This window comes from Equus asinus, chromosome 29 (genome assembly GCF_041296235.1).
Source record: "Equus asinus isolate D_3611 breed Donkey chromosome 29, EquAss-T2T_v2, whole genome shotgun sequence".
Taxonomy (NCBI): Eukaryota; Metazoa; Chordata; class Mammalia; order Perissodactyla; family Equidae; genus Equus; species Equus asinus.
In genome coordinates, this window is record NC_091818.1 from 23,447,567 (window position 1) to 23,471,042 (window position 23,476).

The following is a 23,476-nucleotide window of genomic DNA, read 5'->3' on the forward strand; positions in this document are numbered from 1 at the left end:
TTGGAACTTTGGGGAATTTATGCTTGTATAATGTTTGAGGTTTGGATCCAACTTTATCTTTTTCCAGTTGGATATCCACTTCTTGCAACCTTTTTATTGTATAAACTTATAGATGATTCTTTAATTTCAGAGGAAATCATGATTTGTCATTTTATTGAACACTAAGCTACAGGTCTCCTTTGTTTTACTTAGGTTTCTGATAGACATGACAAAGAAGACGATCTGTCACATAAAAACCACATGTTGCAGGATGAAATTGCCATTCTAAGACTGGAAATAGACACAATAAAAAATCAGAACAAGGAAAAGGAAAAGAAATATTTTGAGGACATTGAAAGAGTAAAAGAAAAGAATGATGATCTTCAAAAGACAATAAAACTGAATGAGGAAACATTAGCGAAAACAATATTTCAATATAATGGACAGCTTAATGTTCTAACAGCTGAGAATACAGTGCTAAACTCTAAACTGGAGAATGAAAGACAAAACAAAGAAAGACTGGAAACAGAAGTTGAATCATACCGTTCTAGACTGGCTACTGCTGTCCACGATCATGATCAAAGTCAGACATCAAAAAGAGACCTAGAGATTGCTTTCCAGAGAGCAAGAGATGAGTGGTTTCGCTTACAGGACAAAATGAATTTTGATATATCTAATCTGAAAGATAGTAATGAGATTCTTTCTCAACACCTTTCTAAAGCTGAAAGTAAAGTCAATAACCTAGAAATTGAGCTCCATCAAACAAGAGATGTTCTCAGAGAGAAGACTTTGGTTTTAGAAGGTGTACAAAGAGACCTCAGCCAAACACAGTGTCAAAAGAAGGAAATTGAACACATGTATCAGAGTGAACAAGGTAGAGTGAATAAATACATCGGGAAGCAGGAATCCTTAGAGGAGAGATTGGCTCAACTACAGAGTGAAAATATGTTGCTTCGACAGCAACTGGATGATGCTCACAACAAAGCTGATAGTAAAGAAAAGACAGTAATTAATATCCAAGACCGGTTTCAGGATATTGTAACAAAACTTCAAGCCAAAAGTGAAAAACAAGGTCTTATGCTGGAAGAAAGAAATAAGGAGTTAATGGATGAATGTAATCATTTAAAAGAAAGAATGTATCAGTATGAAAATGAGAAAGCAGAAAGAGAAGTAAGTATCCAGAAAGATCAATATTTTTCAAGGTTTCTGAAAGAAAATTCAAAGTAATATTTGATTATAGCTAAATGTGGAATCTAGTTGAATCTAAAAATATATAGACTATAAATGAGCTTAAAAGCATACCTTGTATCCAGCAAACAAAAATTAGACTAGAGACTTACTTTACTTTGAGTAAAGACATTGTGTCACCTATGAAATTTTAAGAGGTTAAATTATGAATTGTTAATAGGTACAGACTGATATTAATAATTTAGTCTCATACTGCTAAAACAATAATTTTAATCTTTATGTCACCACATTTTAATACCATGATGAAGCAGATGAATGAAATGCTCATAACTGAAATGAGTATTTCGAAATTGATTCCATTAAGTGGATTACCTTGACAGTTAATTCCAGATTTCCCAGGTGAATTGAAGTGTAGGTGCTGTAGCTCAGTAGCTTTTTATACATTTTTAGTTGGTAGAATTTTATTATTTTTTGAGGAAGATTAGCCCTGAGCTAACATCTGCCACCAATCCTCCTCTTTTTGCTGAGGAAGACTGGCCCTGAGCTAACATCTGTGCCCATCTTCCTCTACTTTATATGTGGGATGCCTGCCACAGCATGGCTTGCCAAGCAGTGCCATGTCCACACCTGGGATCCAAACCAGCAAGCCCCTGGCCATCAAAGCAGAATGTGCAAACTTAACCGCTGTGCCACTGGGCTGGCCCCCAGTAGAATTTTATTTTTACTGATGTCAATTTGAATTAAATTTGGAAATATTTCAGTCTCAAATCAAATATCCTATGGCCTCTGTACTCTTTAAAGGCATCTGCTTTTAATTAAATCATAATTTGGGACAAATGTGGTGAGTTTTAGCAAAACTATATTTGATTTAATCTTCCCACTGCTGGTTATAATTTACTTTGAACGTTTTCACAAATAATTGGCTCATAATTGTCATTTCACGGCTCAGTTACTCTCATTTGGACCTCAGTTTGTCCAACACAGAGAGTTGCAGCTCTCCATCATTTATTAATCTGGCATTGGATCTCCATTTCCAGACTGGCGAGGGGCGGCAGGATTCACGTGTGGCGGGAGTGGGGTTGAGTGGGGAGAGAGTTGTAGGCACTGAGGTCAGGGAGGGAGGGGGAGGCCAAGTTACCTAAAGCCTCGAAGCCCATCGGAAGGACTTCCCTTTTATTCTGAGATGGGAATCGTGGGAAGAGTTTGCGCAAGGATGGAGTATGTGAGGAACTCTGAAGTTCATGTAGGCCTCTGATAAAGAAGAGGGAAACTGTTCCACAGTGTAGAATTGACCACCCCTAGTCCCACTATATCTTCATGTCTTTTTGAGATTTTCAGTAGGTAGTAAATCTTTGCAAATGCCCCCGGGGAATGGATAGTGGGGCTGAATCCATTGCCTAAGTAACAATGCTTATGAGGCAGGAGGATAACACCTTCTGTGTCTTTGACCGATTTCAGTGAACAGGAAGTGTACATATGAGGAAAAGAAGGTGAGTTGACATATGTGATACTTTTCAGAGTATATATGTTAGTGTTATATGGTATAACATAATTTCCTAATAGATGATTTATAAAATCAGTAACAGGAATGTCTTCTTAGGTAGTTGTGAGACAACTTCAACAAGAACTGGCTGACACCCTGAAAAAGCAGTCTATGTCGGAGGCTTCTCTGGAGGTTACGTCACGATATCGTATTAGTTTAGAAGATGAGACACAGGATTTAAAGAAGAAATTAGGTCAAATAAGAAGTCAAGTATGTATGAAATTTAACATGTCAGCAATTCACCTAGAGCTGGTTAAATGACATAGTGTTTTAGGGTACTAATTTTCGTGGGCAGCTTTCTTTTGTATTTTCATTATAATTAATTTATTATAATTTTATTATCTTTATAATGCACTTGTTTCTTAAACTCTGACTTTCATTCTGCCATTTGTATTATATATTTTTTATTACAATATTTAACCTTAGGAAAATGTGAGAATTATGCATCATTCTTCATAGAAGTTGAGAGACTTTTTTTTCCTACTAAACAGTATTTTTTTACTGTTATCTATCATCGTGATGAGGCAAGCCAGATAAAATCACATGTTTAATGAAATGTTCCAGAAAATTGCCTTATTTTTCATCTTCACTTTTGTGAATGAATATGAATCTGTGTGTATTTATTTCATGGATTTCAGATAACTTGTGCAGAAAGGTCATTAACAAGCCAGTTGAAGTTAGGCTTTTCCTTCATTTTCTTTTCATTTTAGATATATTGTAAAAGCATGAAAATATTCAAGTCATGTATAGTATGTACACTCAAAATAGAGAATTAAGAAAATTATCTAGATCCTGCCATTGGATTTTTTCTAAAACTTTGAGATATAATTCGTATATAATTCACCCATTTAAAATGTACAATTCAGTATCTGTTAGTATATTCGGAGAGTTGTACAACTGTTACTGCAGTTAATTTTAGAACATTTTCATCACTCCAAAAAGAAACCCCACATCCCTTAGCTGTCACCCTCAGTTCCCCATCTCTCCCAGCCCCACGCAACTACTCTCTGTCTTTATAGATCTACCTCTGCTGGATATTTCATATCAGTGGAATCACACACTATGTGGTCCTTTGTGACTAGCTTCTTTCACTTAACATAACATTTTCAAAGTTTGTGTTATATGATGAATCAGTACTTCCATTTCTTTTTGTTGTCAAACAATACTCCATTGTGTGGCTAAACTTATTATCCATTCGTTAGATGATGGCCCTTTGGGTTGTTTCTACTTTTTGGCTGTTAATGCTGCTGTGAACATTCGTTTACAAGTTATTGTGTGGATATATGTTTTATTTCCCTGACACTGGATTTTATCCTCTGAGTTAATTGGGCTGATTTCACTGTCTCTCAGCCTTTGCTTGTGCTGTCCTTTCTGTCTTTGCAGTTTCTATTCTTCTTGTCTAATCGTACAATGTTCAGACCTGGCTCACAGTCTTTGATTCTCTGTGAAGCCTTCTCTGACTGTTCTAACTCTCGCTGACCTTACTCTTTTCAGCACTTTTCCTCTAGTCTGTGCAGAACAATTTAGCCCTTAATTTTACATTGTTTTATTTTGTTCATGAGAGAGAATCTTGTCTTTCTAAGTATAAATTTCTCTAAGGGGAAATAAGATTTGATATGCGTGACACTTGTCCTTGTATAAATTGAAAATATTTTAGCTTATAGTTGTTAGGATAAAATTAAGTATTTCATACCATACCAATAATTTCTTCTTAGAAACATTGATATAAAATAAAGCTTTTATTCTAAATGAATTTTAAGCAGTTTAATATAAAGTTGAAAGTACTTAATCTAGTAGAGGAGAATTGTTCAATCATTTTTTTTCCCCTCGCTATGAAAAAAAGTCTAGATTTGCCTTCCTTCATGATGCAGCCAGACCTGGGATTTACACGCTTATAGCACTTTGCCAACTGTAAAGCTCTGGGGACAGCTTCTCTGATACACCAGACCACATAGCCTTGATCTGCTCGTCAGCGTACTTGCTGAGGCAGCCCAGCATAAACAGTCGGTGGGGGTGAATTGACTCGGAAACTTTGATTTAGCAATAGAATCCGTTCTTTCCACGTCAGTGGCTGTGCCCTGACTCTGACGGTCGTGTCGTTGTGTCCTACTCAATCCAGGAGGTGCTATCTGCCCTGGAGCCCCTCATCACTGCCCACTGGGTGACACAGAGAGGAAGTTAGTTATAAGTTATTATAAGCGGAAAAGGTACTGTTGGCCAGTGGAATTGGTGAAAGTTTTTGGAAGTCCTGAGGGTATGTTGTGGGCCTCATGCTCCCCATTTGCTGCCACTTTCAGTGATGGGAAGAATGATTTCATGTATCTTCAATAGAAGACCATTTCCATTGGCCTGCCATCTGCAAAAATGTCAAGTTTTATTAGAACATAAAATGCAGCAAGAATAATAATGCTAATTGCGAACACTTAGAGCTGACTATGTGCTACGTACTCTTCTAAGTACATAGATTCCCTAATTTAATCTTCCCAACATCCCAGTGAGGTAGATATTATTGTTATCTCCATTTTACAGATGAAGAAACTGAGACAGAAAATGTAAGTAATTTGCTGAAGTTCACACAGCTAACAACTGGTGGAGCTGGGATTCAGACCCAGGCATCCTGGCTCCTATATAAATACTACCCCTCAAACTATTCCAGGAAACACCTGGTTGTCACTTAAAGCAGCCTGTTAACTTTTACAGTCACAGGACTAGCCATGCCCATTCACATATGTGAATATTTAAAATTATAGTTGATGTGCTTGGAATACATATATAACTGTTTATCATAAGGTAATTTCTTCTTTCCTCATTTGACCAACATATAAATTTGTGTATTTATCTGATAAAATATAATTTAAAATCATGAATAATGTGTTTTAGTACTAGAGGAGAGGTCGGTAAGCTTTTCTGTAAAGGGCCAGAGAGTACATATTTTAGGCTTTGTGGCCATAAGGTCTCTCCTGTATGGCACAAAAGCAGCCATAAATAACATGCAGATGAAAGGGGGTTGCTGGGTTCCAATAAAACTTTATACACATAGGTGATGGCAGATTTGTACTAGATTATCAGTAGTTTTTTTCTTTATTTTTTTCTTTATTTTAGTTGCAAGAAGCACAGGATCGACATATAGAGGCTGTAAGATGCGCTGAGAAGACACAAGATCACGTGCAAAAGTACAACTGAAAGCAGCACAGAAAATAACTTGAGTATTTCTAGAGCAGATAAGCAGTGTTGTATGAGAGTTATACCTGTTAGGATAATAAATGCATCAGTGTTAAGCTGGATAAAAATTTCAGCTTCAAACTACTTTGAAATGCATAGTGTTTGCACATTATCTCTAAATTTTGCACATTATCCACAAACACAACTAGAACAATGGCACAATTGCCAAATCATCTACTTTCCAAATCTTTAAGAATTTATGTAATTGTATCTTCATAATGTTTGTTCAGAAATTATGTGGTATTTTTTAAAATCTATGTGTGAGAATAATTATATAAAAATATACGTTTTAGGCTTGAAATTGAAAATGCCAAGTTAAAAGTTACAATCAAAAAGCAAATGGGCAAAATTGAACAGCTTCAGAAAAACCTGTTAGGTACAAGTACGGTAAGTCGATCTCTTAATTTCTATCATACTGAAAAGGAATTTTTATTTCACTGGTAGTAATATATAAGAATATTTTGGACAATATGAAAAATATCATTGATAAAAATATTTATTGCATTTATATTGATACTTCTTGCTACTAGTAGTATAATTCCTCTTTATAGAGGAAGTTGACTGAATTCATAAAATTAGTGATTTTTCAGTAAGATTTTAATTGAAAAGATTGTGATAGTCTAAATGCAGTATTCTGTATATACCACATTTTGTTTATCCATTCATCTGTAGGTGAATATTTGGGTTTTTCCACCTTTTGGCCATTGTTAATAATGCTGGTATGAACATTGGTGTACAAATAACTGAGTCCTGGCTGCGATTTTTTAATATGTTTAAAAATTCCCAGAAATTTTGAAATTCTGGAACTCTGAATTTCTCTCATAATCTAAACCCTTCAGTGAGATTTTGAGAATGAATTACTTTTAATGTTGTAATTTGTTCTCTTCATCAAGAATGAATACTAGGTCATTATGCAAGCATTTTTCTGAAAGGAATGTATTTTTCTCTTTGTTGGATTTTAAAAAAGAAGAGATACCAATGAAAAAATAGAAATGGCTACTCAATTAGGGCCTTGCATAGTAACATAGTACTTCTGGCATTGCAAGCTCAGAAACTAGTTTTTTCCCACTCACTTCAGTTAATCAAAGATTTACTTGGGTTGGACAAAGATTGGATTGGAGAAAATCCAGTCTCAGAAAAGATTGACGTATAATGCAGGATTCCAATTTTTTGAAATATAGTGAAAATTATATAGCTATTTCTCAAGCCGAACCGTATTCTCCTGCCATTCCTACTCTCCTTTGCAGGAGAGGCTGCCTGTGATTTAAGATCGGAAGATTGCATGGTGGACCCTAAGTTGGAATGATGAGGTAGCTGCACCTACCTCAGTTTCTCTCAGTTACAATAGCTAGATTCTTGAGATTTCATTATACAGATATACCTATCGAGGGAACTCGAACATTCTGTTGACTGGTCTTCTTTGTGCTGAAGAAACATTGAAAATTATTTTTTTTTAGACTTCATATAAATTAGTCACAGTGTATTAGCATACTTTTCATATAAGTGACATGACAATATATTGGTAAAGTCTTCCGTGAATGAGAGTGCCAGGAGTTGTCCCCTTACAGTGTCATGCAGAAATTTATTAAGGTATCAAAACTTGAAAAATTTATAAGAATACCCAAAACTGACTAAGCTTATTCAAAAATAATGAGGAATGTTTTGTAGATTTCTATAGAAATGAGTTAGGATTGCAACGTAGAATTATTAGCCACTTTAAGGTCTATCCTGTGAATCAAAAATGTAATGAGACAGCTTTCAGTCATCTCAATCAATAGTTCTAACTTCTCTAGAAGGTTCTCATCTCGTGAAACCCCAGGCCAGAGACTACCTGGGTTAAGGTATCTCATCAACACAAGTTTGAGGTGAAGAATCCGGATTGGGAAGGAGAGAGAGCACTAGCTGACTCCAGCCTCCAAACAGTACAGTTGAGTGTGCATCTGAAACGAACTTAGAAGGAGACTTCCATGAAGTCAAGTCTCTATAGAATAGGAAATTATTCAAAAGAAAACAAAGCAAACAATCGATAATCTGACCCTTGTGAAGAACTTTTGCATTATAAAAGAAAAACACGACAAAGTATGCTGGTCAACGTCCTAAGGGTAAGGGTGCCCCCTCAAGATTAGGAAATAACACTACACTCAAAGTAACACGGATAAGCATCAATATCAAATGTACAAGATTAGCTGTCTATGAAGGTAATCCACACCAAGTAATGGTTTAAGAGTGTGAGGCTGAGGATATTGTCTATGAGGGATAGAAGGAAGAAAGACAAGTGCAGATGACCTCAGTAAAGGGGTCAAGCCTGGAACTGTAGATTAGGGAATCTGATTTGAAGCCTTGAAATTTAAGGAACTCAGAGGATTTGAAAAGAGGACTAGAGAGGGTCCAGGTTGGAGCATTGGGGGGCGCTGTCACTTAGAAATGCAGTGGGGCTAGAGGAGCAGAGGGAGGGCGTGGTCATTGTTAGTAGTTGCTGCTGAGAAGTAAAGCAGGATGAGAACTAAAGAAAAGGTCCTTGATGATCCACAAAAAAGTTTTAGTGGAATTATAGGATTGAAAGTCAGATTTTAGTGTAAAAGAAGAGAATAAATGATGAAAAGATGAATCCTGTGGATGAGACCATGCATTAAAGAATGTTAGAGTCCCCTGGAAGGGAAAAAGACAGGATGATAGAAAAAGCTACATACAAGACTCAAGCAACAGTTAACGTTTTTATCTAATATAGAGAAGACTTAAGCGTTGTTTAAAGAGAAAAGTGGTTAATAGAAAAGAAGAAATTGAAACCTATGGAAGAATGCTTACAGAGAATTTCACATGATCATCAAAAATGTAATGGGGACTGCATAGGAATTTTTCAAAGATTATCTTAGTAAGATGTGATTTAGTGAAACCTGGAATATCTTGAACTATTGATGAAAATGTTTCTAGGACATTTTAGAAACTAAAATGTAAATATAGCCACTCTTTAAAAAAAATTCACTAACACTTAGTATTTTATGTATAAAAGCTTCTGTTTTTAACAAATAAATTATGGCAATTTAAATTTCAGAAAAAATAATTGATGAAAATGTAAAATCGATTTAAGCTGTTTTAGGAAAAGTCATTATTGGGGCCGGCCCAGTGGCACAGCGGTTAAGTTCGCACGTCCTGCTTCTCGGCGGCCCAGGGTTTGCTGGTTCGGATCCCGGGTGGGGACACAGCACTGCTTGGACTCCATGCTGTGATAGGCGTCCCACATATAAGGTAGAGGAAGATGGGCACGGATATTAGCGCAGGGCCAGTCTTCCTCAGCAAAAAGAGGAGGATTGGCAGTAGTTAGCTCAGGTCTAATCTTCCTCAAAAAAAAAAGTCATTATTTTTGAAATCTGTCCTTATTGACATCAGGTAAACCTATCTAAACACATATTACTCATGAAATCATGAGAAATATTTTTAAGAAATAAGAATGAGTCTCTAGATTTTTAAAAATAATTTTCTTTAAAAATTCTTTTCAAAGTCTGAGGATGAAAAGGAACAATTAAAGAAATTTATGGAGTTAAAACAATCTCTGGAATATAGTTTGGATCAAGAAATGAAGAAAAATAGTGAATTAGAAAAAGAGATTACTGGGTAAGATTTTAATATTTCAGATCATTTCAACCATTAATTAATTGATGTAACTGTAATTTTACTTTATTAAAACCTAAATACAAATTCATTTTATATCTACATTTTCATAGTTAAACAAATGTCTATTTAAAAATTTACTTCAGAAACTTGCAGCACAACCTGAAACTTTTGAATGCCAGAATATTGTACTTACCCTTTAATGATTCCTAAACAAGAACGTCAATACCTTTTGCATGTAATGTCAGCCGCACTCTTCATTGTCTACCTTGAATTTTTATTTCTGCAGGATATCATTGCTTTCTTTGATAATCTTTCCATTTTTTAGTAGTGTTCTTCCCACAGCATTCAAATATTTTAATATCAAAAAATCTGTACCATTGTTTAATAGCAGCAAAAATTATCTTGATTTCGCTTATATTTTCTTTCTGCTTTTTTTAGTTATAAAATGTCATACATACAAAAATAAGTATATGACTTGAAGAATAAAAAGAGTAACCATGTTTTTATCACTCAGATAAGAAGTGAAATATTTTCCAGTGTCTGTGAAGCCCCTACATGGCTTCCTTTCTGTTTATTTGCTGAGTATCTATGTTTGCTCTGTGATTCTAATCAAAATGTTCCTCTGTCTTTCTCTACATTGTTTGCATCCCTTTTATTTTGTTAATATTGTGCAAGCCAAGATCTCTAGATCTCTTCCTAAAACATCTTGAGGAGACTGTGACACATTCTCTCTCTGCTAGTTTCCTTTCTTCTGGAAGCTCTGCCTGTTTCCTTTTTCCCTCAACTCAGACTTCAAAGATTTTTTTTTTCCTTTTCTGTTTTGAATGATCTCCTTGATGTTTTTTTGTGTGTACTTTCTTTTCTTCTTGTAGACTGTGGTCAGTAGGTACCAAAATGTATTTTTGAGTCTTCACAACATTCATGTATAAATATGCTTTTCTTCTTCACCTTGAATACTCATCTCTGGTTTATAACTAATATTTAGTAATATGTTAATAGTAATATTAACATACTAAAACTGGTTAAATAACTTATTTAGCAAACTCTATATAGTTACAATATCAGTCTTTTATCATATGTCATAAAAATTTTATTAATATTATTTACCTAAGATTATCATTTAGTATGCTTTTAAACAATATTAGATTGGAATGAATGTGAGAGGATCATAATTTTTACATTTGTTTATTTTATATGATAAAGCATAATATCTGTTCAAATAATTATTAAATATTTACTCTTAAGGAACTTGACTTACTCATTCTGTACATTTCTGCAGAGTTAAGAAACTCTTAAAAGTGACAAGAAGGAAGTTAAATGACTATGAAAATGGAGAGCTTAGTTTCCAGGGAGATTTAAAAACCAACCAAATTGAAATGGATATTCAGATGAATATGCTAAAACATAAGGTAATTTTTAATCAATCTTGGGGATTACTTAATTTGGGGAATTAATTTAAAATCACTTAATTTGGGGAAGTATATCACAATGCTTTGAACAGTGAAGTACACATTTTTCTATTAATTTTATAGACTTGACACCAATGAACAATTTTTTTCTGTACCATTTTTCTATAAAAAGGGCATGCTGTTGACTCCCTGCATCTTGAACCTGGCTAGTCATCCAAAGCCAAGCAGCACACCATTACACAACGTGAAAGCACTAGCACCAAATCAGGGTTTTTTTTTGGTAACAGCTTTATTGAATATAATGAGCATATCATGCAGTTCACTCATTTAAAGTGTACAATTTAGTGGTTTTTAGAATATTCAAGAGTTATGCAGTCGTCACCCCAATCCAGTGTAGAACGCTGTCATCACCCTAAAAAGAGACCCTGTACCCTTCAGCCATCACCTGTGCCAGTTTCCCCTTCACCACTCAGCCCTAGGGAACGACCACTCTACTCTCTGCCTCTGTAGATTTGCCTATTCTGGATATTTCATATCAGTGAAATCACACAACATTTGATCCTTCATGTCTGCCTTCTTTCATTTAGCATAATGTTTTAGAAGGACATCTATTTTATAACGTGTATCAGTACTTCATTTCTTTTTATTGCTGAATAATATTCCATTCTGTGGGCCAGCCCCAGTGGCCTAGTGGTTAAGTTTGCAGTCTCCCCTTCGGCAGCCTGGGTTTAGTTCCCAGGGGAAGACCTACACCGCTTGTCTGTCAGTGGCCATGCTGTGGTGGTGGCTCATCTATAAAAAGAGGAAGATTGGCAGCCAGTGTTGGCTCATGTTGAATCTTGCAAAAATAAGAGTGAAAAAGAAAAAAAACTCCATTGTATGGATATACCATATTTTATTTATCCATTCATCAGTTGTTGGACCTTTGGGTTGTATCAACTTTTTGGCTATTGTTAATAATGCTACTATTAATGTCCAAGTTTTTGTGTGAACATATGTTTTCATTTCTCTTGGGATTACACTTATGAATGAAATTGCTGGCTGGTATGGTAACTCTGAATTTAACCTTTGGAGGAACTGCCAGACTGTTTTCCAAAGTGGCTGTACCATTTTACATTTTCATCCACAGTGTGTGAGGGTTCCAATTTCTGCACATTCTTGCTAACATTTGTCACTACCTGTCATTACCTGTCTTTTTGATTATAGCCATTCTAGTGGGTGTGAAGTGACATCTCATTGTGGTTTTGATTTGCATTTTTCTGATAACTAATGATGTTGAACGTCTTTTCATGTGCTTATTATCCATTCTTTGAAGAGCTGTCTATTCAATTCCTTTGCCCATTTTTAAATTGGATTGTAAAAATTCTTTAGATATCCTAGACACAAATCCTTTGTTGGGATTTGTATAGGATATAGGATTTTCAAATATATTTTCTTTTATTCAGTAGCTTGCCTTTTACTTTCTTGGTGGTGTCCTTTGACACAGAAGTTCTTAATTTTGATGAAGTACAAGTTAATCTATTTTTGCCTTTTGGTGTCATATCTAAGAAACAATTGCCAAATCCAGTCATGAAGATATGCACCTATGTTTTCCTCTTAGAGTTTTAGCTCTTATACTTTGAGTTAATTTTTATGCATGGTATGAGGTAGAGGTCTAATTTTATTCTTTTGCATGTGAATATCCAGTTGTGCCACTTCCATTTGTTAAAAAGACTATTCTTGTTCCATGTAATTGTTTGGCACCCTTGTTGAAAACCAGTTGGCCTAAATGTGAGGGTTTATTTTTGAATTCTCAGTTTTAATTCATTGTCTAAATGTCTATTCTCATGCCAGTATCAAATCAAATTTTTAAAAAGTCAGTAGTAGAATGGCTTTAACTCTACTCCTGTGGAGATTTTTTGCTTCTTGAAGGAGGCTGTGGCCAGCTTATGTGTTATTGACTCCATAACATGATAGGAAGTAGGCTTACAAAAATAAAGTCCATTCCTTTTATTTTCTGCATTCAAACTTTCAGTCTCTCACCCAGTGCCTCCCACTTTATCCCCATTTCTGTCATCTCTTGATCACAAGATCTGCTGACTCAGTCTATTATCTACTTCATTATGTTTAACTTACTATAATTCATAGACTCATCCATAAATTTCACCATCTAGGAAGGAGAAAATTAAGTTGGGGCTGTCAGCTTTCCTCTTGGGAAATCTCGCTAATCCATCATCTTGCAATTCACAATAGATCGTCTTTTGACCTGGTCCTTGTGTATAGCACTGGTGCTGAACCTGTTCTTGGCACAGATCCTACATCCTCAGAAACCAGTTCCCTGTATTTGTCTTCTTTTACTTATGTAGAAAGAGATGCATGACTGTACTTTATAGCTCGATGCATGACTAATGGAGTAAATATTTCATCCCATCCAAAGAAAAATTTTCAAGAGTACAAGCTATTGAAAATCAGGCAGTATTCGGTTGATTTATCAGAGACAAATAATAGGCAGATTAGTAATTTGAATGTCAAAGTCAGTTTGTATGATATGGAAAAGCATTGTACGACATAAAGATGAGATAGTCTTACCTTCCCATACAAACAAGCTTGAAGGAAGGTAAAGGAGAAATTGTATTTAAAGTACATAGTGCCAAAGGACACTACATTTGTTTTACTACTGAAAAGATTAAAAATGATTCCATGTTTTCTTTATTTCCTCACTGAGGAAAAGAAAATGAAGATTGAGTACTAGATTGATTAATAAATACTCAAAGCTGCCTATCTCTTATAGAATTCCAGTTACTTAAAAACAGGTGAAAGATCTGATTTTGGTTATTTAACTATTTCCAGTTGTTTTTCAACTATTCTGCTTCATATCGTATGTCTTCTTGCTTACCAGTCCTCCTCATCCCCAGACTTAAGGGAAAGTTCTAAAGAGGCATACCTCTTTCTAAAGAGGGAACCCAGAAAAACCTCCTCCTTGGTGGTTCTTTGGTCTTTCTTCTAGTTGTCTGCTTCTTCTCATTAGCAGTGTTTGTCATTAATAAATTAATCTCAACATTTATTAGATCCCACTTCACAGGAGACTAATTTCTACTGTATAAGTTATGTTTCTTAATTTCTTTTTTTATCCACTTTTCTGTTTATCTCTTTTCTGCTAACAAACTCCCCAAAGTTTAGTGGCTTAAATAAACAACAATTTATTTTGTTCGTAAATCTATAGTTAGGGAAAGAGTGGCCAGGACAGCTTGTGTCTGTTCGCCTCAGCTTCAGCTGGGGCAACTGGAGGGCTGGGGGCTGGAATCAGTTGAAGGTTTGCTCACTCACGTGTCTGCTTGTTGATGCTGGCCATCGGTTGGAGCTTTCGCTGAGGCAGGCAGCCAGAACACCTACTCTGGAACAGCTAGGCTCTCTTTGTGGCCTGAGCTTCCTCAGAACATGCGGGCTGGGTTCCCAGGATAAGCAGCCTGAGAGACAGAGGCAGGCAGAAGTTGTATTTCATTTGCTAACCTAGCCCTGGAATTCACACAGCATCACTTTCACTGTATTCTGCTCAGTAGGAGCAACTCATTAAGGTTGGCCCATATTCTACCTTTTTAACAGAAGGAATATTTAAAAACTTGCAGGCACATTTAAAAGCCAGCATTTACCCACTGACCACAATTCTTTATATTCCTCTCATATGAATAATACACTCATCTCTACCCAGTATCCCCCACGAGACTCGATTATATGGCATCAGGCTCGAGTCCAAGGTCTTACCGTCTTAATCGGATACAGATAGGGATGAGGTGCCAGGGCTGTGGTTTCTGGAGTATAGCCCCTTGAGTACAATTCCTCGCAATATGAAGACTTGAGAACTGAAGAGACAAGTTATCTGCCACCCACACACCCAGCATTCTGCCAAACTGCTGAAGACTCTTCCCTTCAGAAACGGAAAATGGGAGCACACTGGCCACAGCAATTCTGAAGGACAGCCTGATCCGTGCTGCCAGTTCTTTGATTCGGACTTAGCCCTAGCCCCAGGAAGGCTTCTCCAGGGCCTTTTGCTGTGCCCTCCGAGCTCTTTGTTCTGTCCTTTTCATAGGAATTCACCTGTGTTTGCAGCTGAGTGGTTTTCTCAGCCTGCTTCCTCCCTGCAGAACTTCTCAGACACAAAGCTCTCACCGTGTACTCCCTTGGTCTTGTCTGGTCCCAACTCGCAAGCAGTGTTTCTGCTACTACAATTCTCTTAAAAACTTTGCATTTCCTGTGAATTTTATTGGAGTTAATGCATTAGAAAAACCACACTCACGCATCTTTCTGAGATAAGTGTTTCACCTTGGGCTTCCTGTACATCTGTTATAGGGAAATGCCTTTAAAATGTAAAATTCTTACACTCTTATGATCCTTAAAGGAATTTGAGGCACCACCTTCCATCTTTCCAAGGTCTTAACAAAGGGTCTTACAGGCCTGGCTTCCTCCTTAGACCCTGTTTTCCTGGCAGCACCCTGGATTTGATCTCAGCCCAAAAGCCGTTTCTCTACTTTAGCATTATTTGACAATTGGGCATGTGGGGAGGCCGTAAATGGGGAACAGATGTTTGAACCTGTAAGTCCTGGTTCATTTATATTTAATAGTCTTTCTTTAGCTCAGCTGTCTCATGAATTTTGCTTTCAGCTGCTTCATAACAAGAGTCCCTTTCCTCCAGGGTTCAGTGTCATTTTCTTCACTTGCCTGGAAGCCCTTGCTGTCAGCCTCTTCAAGAGGTAGCAGGCTTCCACTCAGAGTCTCTTGGGGGCCCTTTTGGTTTCATTCTTACTCTTCTCTGCGTCCTTTCAGAGTCCACCTGCCTCCTGGTTCAAAGGCACTTCTACTGTTTTAGTGATTTTTTTTAGTGACAGCACCCCATTTTTAATATCGGTATCTGTGCCAGTTGTTTATTGCTGCATAGTAACCCACCTCAAAACCTAGTGGCTCAAAGTAGCATTTATTTTATTATTTTTTCTTTTGTGAGGAAGATTGCCACTGAGCTAACATCTGTGCCTATCTTCCTCTATTTTATGTGGGACGCCACCACAGCATGGCTTGATGAGCGGTGCTGAGTCCACGCCTGGGATCCAAACCTGTGAACCCCAGGCCGCCAAAGCGCAGCACTCAAACTTAACCACTGTGCCACCAGGCCAGCCAAAAATAACTTTTATTTTATTCACAAATCTGCAGTTTAGGCAAGGCTCAGTGAGGCCAGGTCATTTCTTCTCCACTTGACATCGGCTGGGATGACATGAAGCTGGGGACTAGAATCATCTAAAGGCTAGTTCATGCACACGTCTGGCCGTTGAAGCTGGCTTTTGGCTGGGATGTTAGCTGGGGCAGTCCCAGCTGGAACACCTGTGTGACGACTCATCATGGGGCCTGGGCTTCTTCACCACGTGTTGGCTGCGTTCTAAGGGTGAACTTCCCGAGGGAGAGAGTCAGGCGGAAGCTGTATCACGTATTCTAACCTAGCCTTGGAAGTCACAGCAGTTCCACCATATCCTATTCTCTAGAAACCAGTTACTGAGGCCAGCACGTATTTAGGGGGAGTGAATTTCATGGGAGAAGCATCAGAGAATGTGTATACGTGTTTTAAAACCACCAGAGCCACTCGCCTGTCTTAACCAAATAATCATTGTATCTAAAGGAAAAGTAGTTCTTCCCAACTCAGTATCACTGAAGTTCCAGCAAGTTTTTGTGTTGTTTTTATTGTTTAGTGTATTCTCTTATTTTGTGGAAAGTAACAAAGGATTACAAGAGAGCACTATTAAATTAAGATATGTTTTGTTCAAAAAAAGTATGGATCGTCTCATCAATTTTTTTTTCCCTCTGAGGAAGATTAGCTCTGAGCTAATATCTGTTGCCAATCTTCTTTTTTTGCTTGAGGAAGATTAGACCTGAGCTAAAATCTATTCCAGTCTTCCTCCACTTTATATATGGGTCACTGCCACAGCGTGGCTGACAAATGGTGTAGGTCCACACCCAGGATCCAAACCTGCAAACCCAGACCACCCAAGTGGAGCGTGCTAAACATTAACCACTACGCCATGGGGCTGGCCCCTCGCTAAGCTTTTATACTGGGAGATGTGATTTTTCCTTAACCCTGAGAATCATTTCTCTTTCGAATACAATTCAATTTAGCATAAAACATTTATAGTTCAGAAAAAGGCTTATGGCATTAGAATCCATATTTGCAAGATTCATTAATTAGAGTCTTATTTTGGGAGGCATTTAGTGACTCAGGCCTAAATAACTCAATATCATATCCCTGAAATTTCTTTAAAAGATAGAGTTAAGATGAGGAAAGGGTGAAAGACTTTCTACTAAGAGGTGACTTCTAGTCCCTTTATGGAAGAAAGATGTGAAACAATCATAGAAAAATAAAAGAGTACAAAATCAAGTCCAACTGTTACATGGCAAAGATGATGACAGTAAAGGATATATTTTTGTGCACTCTTGGTGGTTTTAACTTTTTTCTTGATTTTGTGAGTAGTTTAAGTTTCCATGTTCTAAGACTCTACTACAATATAGATAACATTTTATTGCAACTGAATTTATTTCACAATTTGATACTGTTTTTGAGATAGACTATTCTCAGTCTACTTCATCACCAAACTATATTATTTTATTCATGCAGATTGATGACCTTACAGCAAAATTGGAAACTGCATCTTCAAAATGTGTACATCTGGATGCAGAAAATCAAGTTCTCCAACAGAAGTTATTATCTATGAAAGCGCTACAAAAGAAATGTGAAAAACTAGACAAGAATAAAAAGAAGTTGGAACAAGAAGTCGTAAACCTCAGAAGTCATATAGAAATGAACATGGTGGAACACGGTCAAGTAGAACAGTATAGACGGGAGATTGAAGAAAGAGCAAGACAGGATATAGTAGAAAAATTAAAAGAAGTCAATTTATTTTTACAGGTTAGTTTATTGATCTGTAATATGCTTTAATTCATTTTATTGCAAAATACATTTTAGATGTATACCTTGCATGTGTTTTCTCTACTTCCCTTACAGCAGTTTATTTAGTAGATTTCTAGGAGGAAGGTGGCGTTTGTTTCTCCCTGTAAATATTTGCTCCCATCAGTATCATCACTAAATTAGCCTTTCAGAATGATTCTCTACTGAGAATCGTTCTATTTTCAAGACCAGTTGGTATAAAACAAGACTATTGAGAGGAAAGGAAAAAATTGTGATTTTAAAATTGTACCATATTCTCAAATTATTCTTAAGTTATATTGTTCAATTTTTAAAATTTTAAGTGGACTTTCTTATTCTTTGAATTATCAAATTACATGAATACTAATATGACTGATTCAACTATATTTTCTAATTCAGATTTAATTCAGTTGACATTGATGATAAATGTTTTAAACTTCATCTTTTTTCACATTTAAAATTGATCTCTGAATCATTGGCTCAAAACTAAAGGAAACAAATATACTATAATTATTGAAGTTATAATTATTTTAAAAATGTATCCTTTTAATTTGTTTTAGACACAAGCAGCAGCTCAAGAAAACTTAGAGCAGTTAAGAGAGAATAATAATGCTTCAATAAGAAGTCAGATGGAACTCAGAATTAGAGATCTGGAATCCGAACTCTCCAAAATGAAAATTTCTCAAGAAGATTTTAATAAAACAGAATTGGAAAAATATAAGCAACTCTATCTAGAAGAATTAAAAGTTAGAAAATCATTGGAAAATAAACTAAACAAGTAAGTCAAAACATAGAATCATAGAAAGTAAATTTAGCTCAGTAATTTCCTCTAAAGCATAATTTTTATCAAGCCAGGGTCATGAGGTTACCAGGAAGTGAAAGCTAACTAGATGGTATAATTATGGATAATGACGTTAGTAAATGAACTTAGCTTTAACATGTTAGTCCAGGACAGTTTGCATCTCTCCCCCTTTTTTTGGTTTTACATGACTTTATTTTTTCCCCTTAATATTTTCATATAGTTAACCTGATCTACTAGTCTTTTAGCTCAATGTTTTTGAAGCTTTATAATTTAGACAGAAATATTGTAAGAAAATTGCTTGTCAGAATTCCCCTAAATGGAAATATTAATGAATTTAACTGTTTTTTGGAAGATTACAACTTAAACCCAAAGAGTCAAGTACCACCACTCTGGGCACATTCTGATGCCTGGTGAATTAACTGTCTTGATTGGGCTCTTCAGTGTCATTCCTAGAGGGTCCCTTGAGACAAACTCTCTTCATGTTTTTCTATTCTATAAAGGGATCCATGTGAATAGGGACAGATTGTCCTAGGGATGAAGGGCACTGTAAGTCACAGAGTGGCTGAAAACAATTCCACGGTCTCCTGAGGCGGGTGTGGAGGACAGAAAGGGCAGATGGCACCTCTGGTGCCTTGGTGACAAGGTTGGAGCTAGTTGCCCAGCTTGGCTGTCTCCTCCTTTAGAGGTTGTTGCTCTAAAGTACTCCTCAGTGCCAAATGCTTCATTTCTCTGAGGTAATGAGTGAAAGGTACAAGGGTGGTGAATGCAAATGCTTGAAGATGTCTTTGAGGGATTTTATTTTTAAATCTCTGAACTGGTTTACTAAATAAAATGGCATCCCCCAGGATCCTGGAAGGAGGGCCATTGCGGATGGCAGCTGTTCAGGCATCTCCAGCACTGATGGCCATTTCTCTCCCCTCCCTACTTTGAATTATTTGTTAGTTGAGAACCCCCTAGAAACATATGTACTTCTTTAGAATGATTTTAAACCTATAATTGTAGGTAGTAGGTCTGCTCTGAGACATTTTCAGTGTTAACACACTGTTTAATGGAAAATTCCATTTACTATTATGGCAACTTAACAAAAAAAAAAAAAAGTCATGCAGAAATCATTTTAGGGAACATGAAATACTAAGCATTGGTCTTTTGCAACCTTCCCAGGACTAATGAGAGGCTGGCAGAAACCAGCACAGAACTTCTGCTGAAGAAAGAGCAGAACAGGTCTTTACTCAGTGCTCTGACTGCGAGGCCGGTCCTGGAGCCGCCTTGTGCTGGAAATCATAATAGTAGTTTAGTGCTCAATAGAAATCTTACTCCAAGAGAAGATTTAGTGATTCCTACCTCACGGCCACGGCCCTCAAATAACAGCATGGAGACTTACTTGACCAAGGTGAGTCATACTATCTTTGTTCCTTTGGGTTTCAGATTCTGATAGAATTCTTGTTTTGAATTTGGTGAAATTCTGAGTTGTTTGATTGACTAATGCACTCTAAGTAAAAGTCATAATAATTTTTAGGAGACAGAAATTTTACAGGTTTTTTTAAGTCCCTGGATCCCTCATTTTCAGGAGATACCTATCATTACCTTTATTCAGTAAATGTAACTAACACAATTTAAATTTCTTGAAAAGCTTGAATTTAAATTCAGTTTTAGAAATGAAATATTATTGCCTAATGACCAAAGTTATGCTTTGAGGTGCTTTGGCTGACTTTCTTCTTGATTTCACTTTGGCGGTGGTTCATAAGAATTTTAAAGTTTGGCGCACCCCAGTTTTTCCATCCCATCCCTAAGCATACGTGAATGATTGGCATCCAAACAGTTAACCACATATGGATGTTTATTATTTAAAGAAATGCAAGGTAAATCCTTTTTATTCATCAAATAAGCTTGGAGCACTAAAAAGATTAATTTCTGTTTTTAAGTTAAAATTTTTGTCATTTTCTTAGATGAGAGTACATCCTTAATTACTACTTTATTTATAGCATTTTTATAAAACAATGTCTGTGACTGAGCAATTGTAGAACATTTTTTAAGTAGATCAAGCGAATATTTTAATTTTTAAAATGAAATTCACTTATGTCTCTATATCTTGCCTTTGTTACCAGCTACAAACATAGGTTCTTTACCTGCCACACAAGAGGGGCCAAATAAAAACTGGATACCAGGCTTATGGCAAGGAAAGGGTTTTTATTTAGGGTGATGTCAGCCAGGAGATGAGAGTGAGCCCTCAAATTTGTCTCATCTCCCTGAAAGATGTTCATGTTAGTTCTCACCAGAAAAAATCAGATAACATATCATTTTGCAAGATGAAGATGAAAGTGTAATTGCAGAAGCAATGGAAGAGAAGATTTTTGAGGATATCTTTTCTTTAATTTTTTTGGAAGAAAGAGGTGTTTATTTTTTAGTATTTCTAGATGAATTGAAAAATACTTTATTTTAAACTTAATGTTGTGGTTCCAAGGTATACATAGTTCCCTCTGAAGCATTGGTTTGCCAAACCATGCCAGACTTGATACGAGAGGTTGAAAAGCTCTAAGCCCTCCCCTATGGAGACAAACACAGGCGTCCTGACCACTGCAGGGAGCCCTGCCAGGGTTCTCATACAGCTGCTGCTCCCACAGCTGCTGCCCGCAGAATCCCTCATCGCACTTGCCCAAAGAAGCACCTCTCACTTGCTAGGAATTTAATAATTTCCACTAGGAAAACATAAAATACTGCTAGGAGAGGTGGTGACACACTGCCTAAAATGACAGAGAGGAGTGCGGTTTTGGATGAGGCATTACAAAACAACAGATTTCTAAAGATTTTTAGCTATGATTCTAGAAATTTTATGTTGATTGATTTTGGATTTTTGGTGCATTATTGACACTTTAAAAAATTTTCTAATAATTTATTTAAGTAATTTTTAAATTTCTCAAATGGCCATTCAGTTTAGCAACTCTTTTTCTATGGTTATACAAATACATCAAAGCTAAAACAATTAATATTCCCAGGACTTCAACTTTTACATGATAGAACATTGTCTCAACAGATGAGTCATTTCTTCCCAACTAAAACTTGGCCTCCTGTGTATACCACCAAGGCAGTGCCTGTCTGCTGTGAATTCCAACTCTTATCAAGCTATCACAGTAGTTACACTAGTTTCTCATAAGGCAGAGACAGAGTTTAATAAACTTGTTTATTTTATCAGTTATATGCTCTCTGTAATCCCTCATGTCTCTACCTTGTGTTGCCCACTTAGACAAATGCCCAGTAGTCATTTTATCCTTTGAAAGATTCAGTAATCTCTCAACTTCTTCCAATTCTTTTTCTTTCATTCATTTTTTTCTCTGTACTTAATTCTTCAGCTCCTTGATCAACAAATTCTCTCTCAGTTCTTTTCTCTGCAGCAAAATACATGTATTTAATGTTTACAAACTCACAAGTGTAATTTCCTTCATACATTAAGCTATTTACAGTTGGGAAGTGAATTGCAGTGGTTTCAGTGGGCAAACTTACTTGATTTTATTACATTTTTATATTTCTCGTATTTATTTTTATAACATTTGAATACTCCCTAAAAAAGAATGATACCAAATTTTAATTTAGAAGTATCATTAGTTTCTGAAAATATATTAACTTTGGAAATGTGTGTGTGTGGTGTGTTCATGTTTATCAAATTGGTCTCAAAAAAGAGAACGCAACATTATTTTCCAACCTGTAACCTCAAATATAATTTAATGATAGCCTGTCAACAAAGTATCATTGAATGAATGAACATATATTTGCATTTGCTGTGCTTTGCTGTTGTTATTGGCTCCACTGTATTCCTCCCCCTAAAGTGTTCCTTTCAACCTTCCCCCTCATTAAAGTGGGGGTTGTTTTGAAGAATGTACATTAGTTATAAGGTCAAGGAAGAAAACATTTCTATTAGTGTTTTCAATCATCCTTCCTGGAGCTGTGGAGGGGTAGGTGGCAAATGACCCTCCTCTCCCCTTCTGAGTTCAGAACATGGGAGTCAGGCATCTGGAGAGTAACTTAGCGGCTCTGTTACTCACACCTGCTAACGAAGTGGAGGATGTGGTTGAAGTGCGCAGCCACAAGGGGCTTCCAAACACTTCCTCCTCAATTAGATCCTTCCCCTCACAGTTGTAAGACGAGGAACCAAATGCTCCACCTCTCCCCCTCCCCCTCCACTGCCCCAGGGGCAGGCTGCTCACTGCAGAGAGGAGAGCAGACCCGAGTGCACTTCACTGTGGGCCCACAGTGTTTGTGAAAAAGAGACTCGGAACCAAGCAAGCACTTCTTAGTTCCTTCTCCCAAATTTACCCACTAGGTACCCCCCTCTCAAGAGGAAGGTAGAGAGAGTCCAAGTCCTCACATGGAAACTTGAGGCCAGGGACATGAAGGTTCTCCTGAAAGTTTTGACTGGATTTAAATTATAACTCTGGTTAAGCTCGTGTCTTTTGTACACACCAGCTAATGATGATTGGACAGAAGTATGCTAGACGGTAAAGAGAAACTTGTTTTGTGTTTGAAATTTTGCTCTAAATAACCCACAACATGGATAATTCATTTGTTGGTTGATTTTGGTAAATTAAGTTTTATTTGGAAGAAATGAGTAGTTCTTTTAAGGAAGAATTTCCTCAATTTCAGCTTGCTGGGTTCGCTAAGGATTTTCTCCTTCAACTTTCCTCCTGTGGTTAAAAAGAATTTGAGCTTTATAAATTGAGAATATTGACTGCTACTAATAGGAATTATATTAATTTTGGCTCCTTTATTTTTATTCATGTCTTTGAAAC

At 36.5% G+C, this 23,476-nt stretch overlaps 1 protein-coding gene across 35 annotated transcripts in view; it reads left to right on the top strand.

Moving 5' to 3' along the window:
• ANKRD26 (ankyrin repeat domain containing 26) overlaps nucleotides 1-23,476 on the top strand; it is an 85,457-nt gene that overhangs the window by 58,550 nt on the left and 3,431 nt on the right. For 34 of the 35 annotated variants that reach the window (XM_044762029.2, XM_070500847.1, XM_070500848.1 and 31 more), the window contains 9 exons: nucleotides 193-1,149; nucleotides 2,768-2,920; nucleotides 5,813-5,883; nucleotides 6,226-6,319; nucleotides 9,432-9,544; nucleotides 10,824-10,953; nucleotides 17,585-17,875; nucleotides 18,454-18,671; nucleotides 19,857-20,085. In XM_044762029.2, coding sequence (XP_044617964.2) covers nucleotides 193-1,149; nucleotides 2,768-2,920; nucleotides 5,813-5,883; nucleotides 6,226-6,319; nucleotides 9,432-9,544; nucleotides 10,824-10,953; nucleotides 17,585-17,875; nucleotides 18,454-18,671; nucleotides 19,857-20,085 — 2,256 coding nt within the window. Of the gene's footprint in view, nucleotides 1-192; nucleotides 1,150-2,767; nucleotides 2,921-5,812; nucleotides 5,884-6,225; nucleotides 6,320-7,179; nucleotides 7,243-9,431; nucleotides 9,545-10,823; nucleotides 10,954-17,584; nucleotides 17,876-18,453; nucleotides 18,672-19,856; nucleotides 20,086-23,476 lie in introns of all 35 variants that reach the window. The other variant, XR_011499213.1, reaches the window with a different exon arrangement.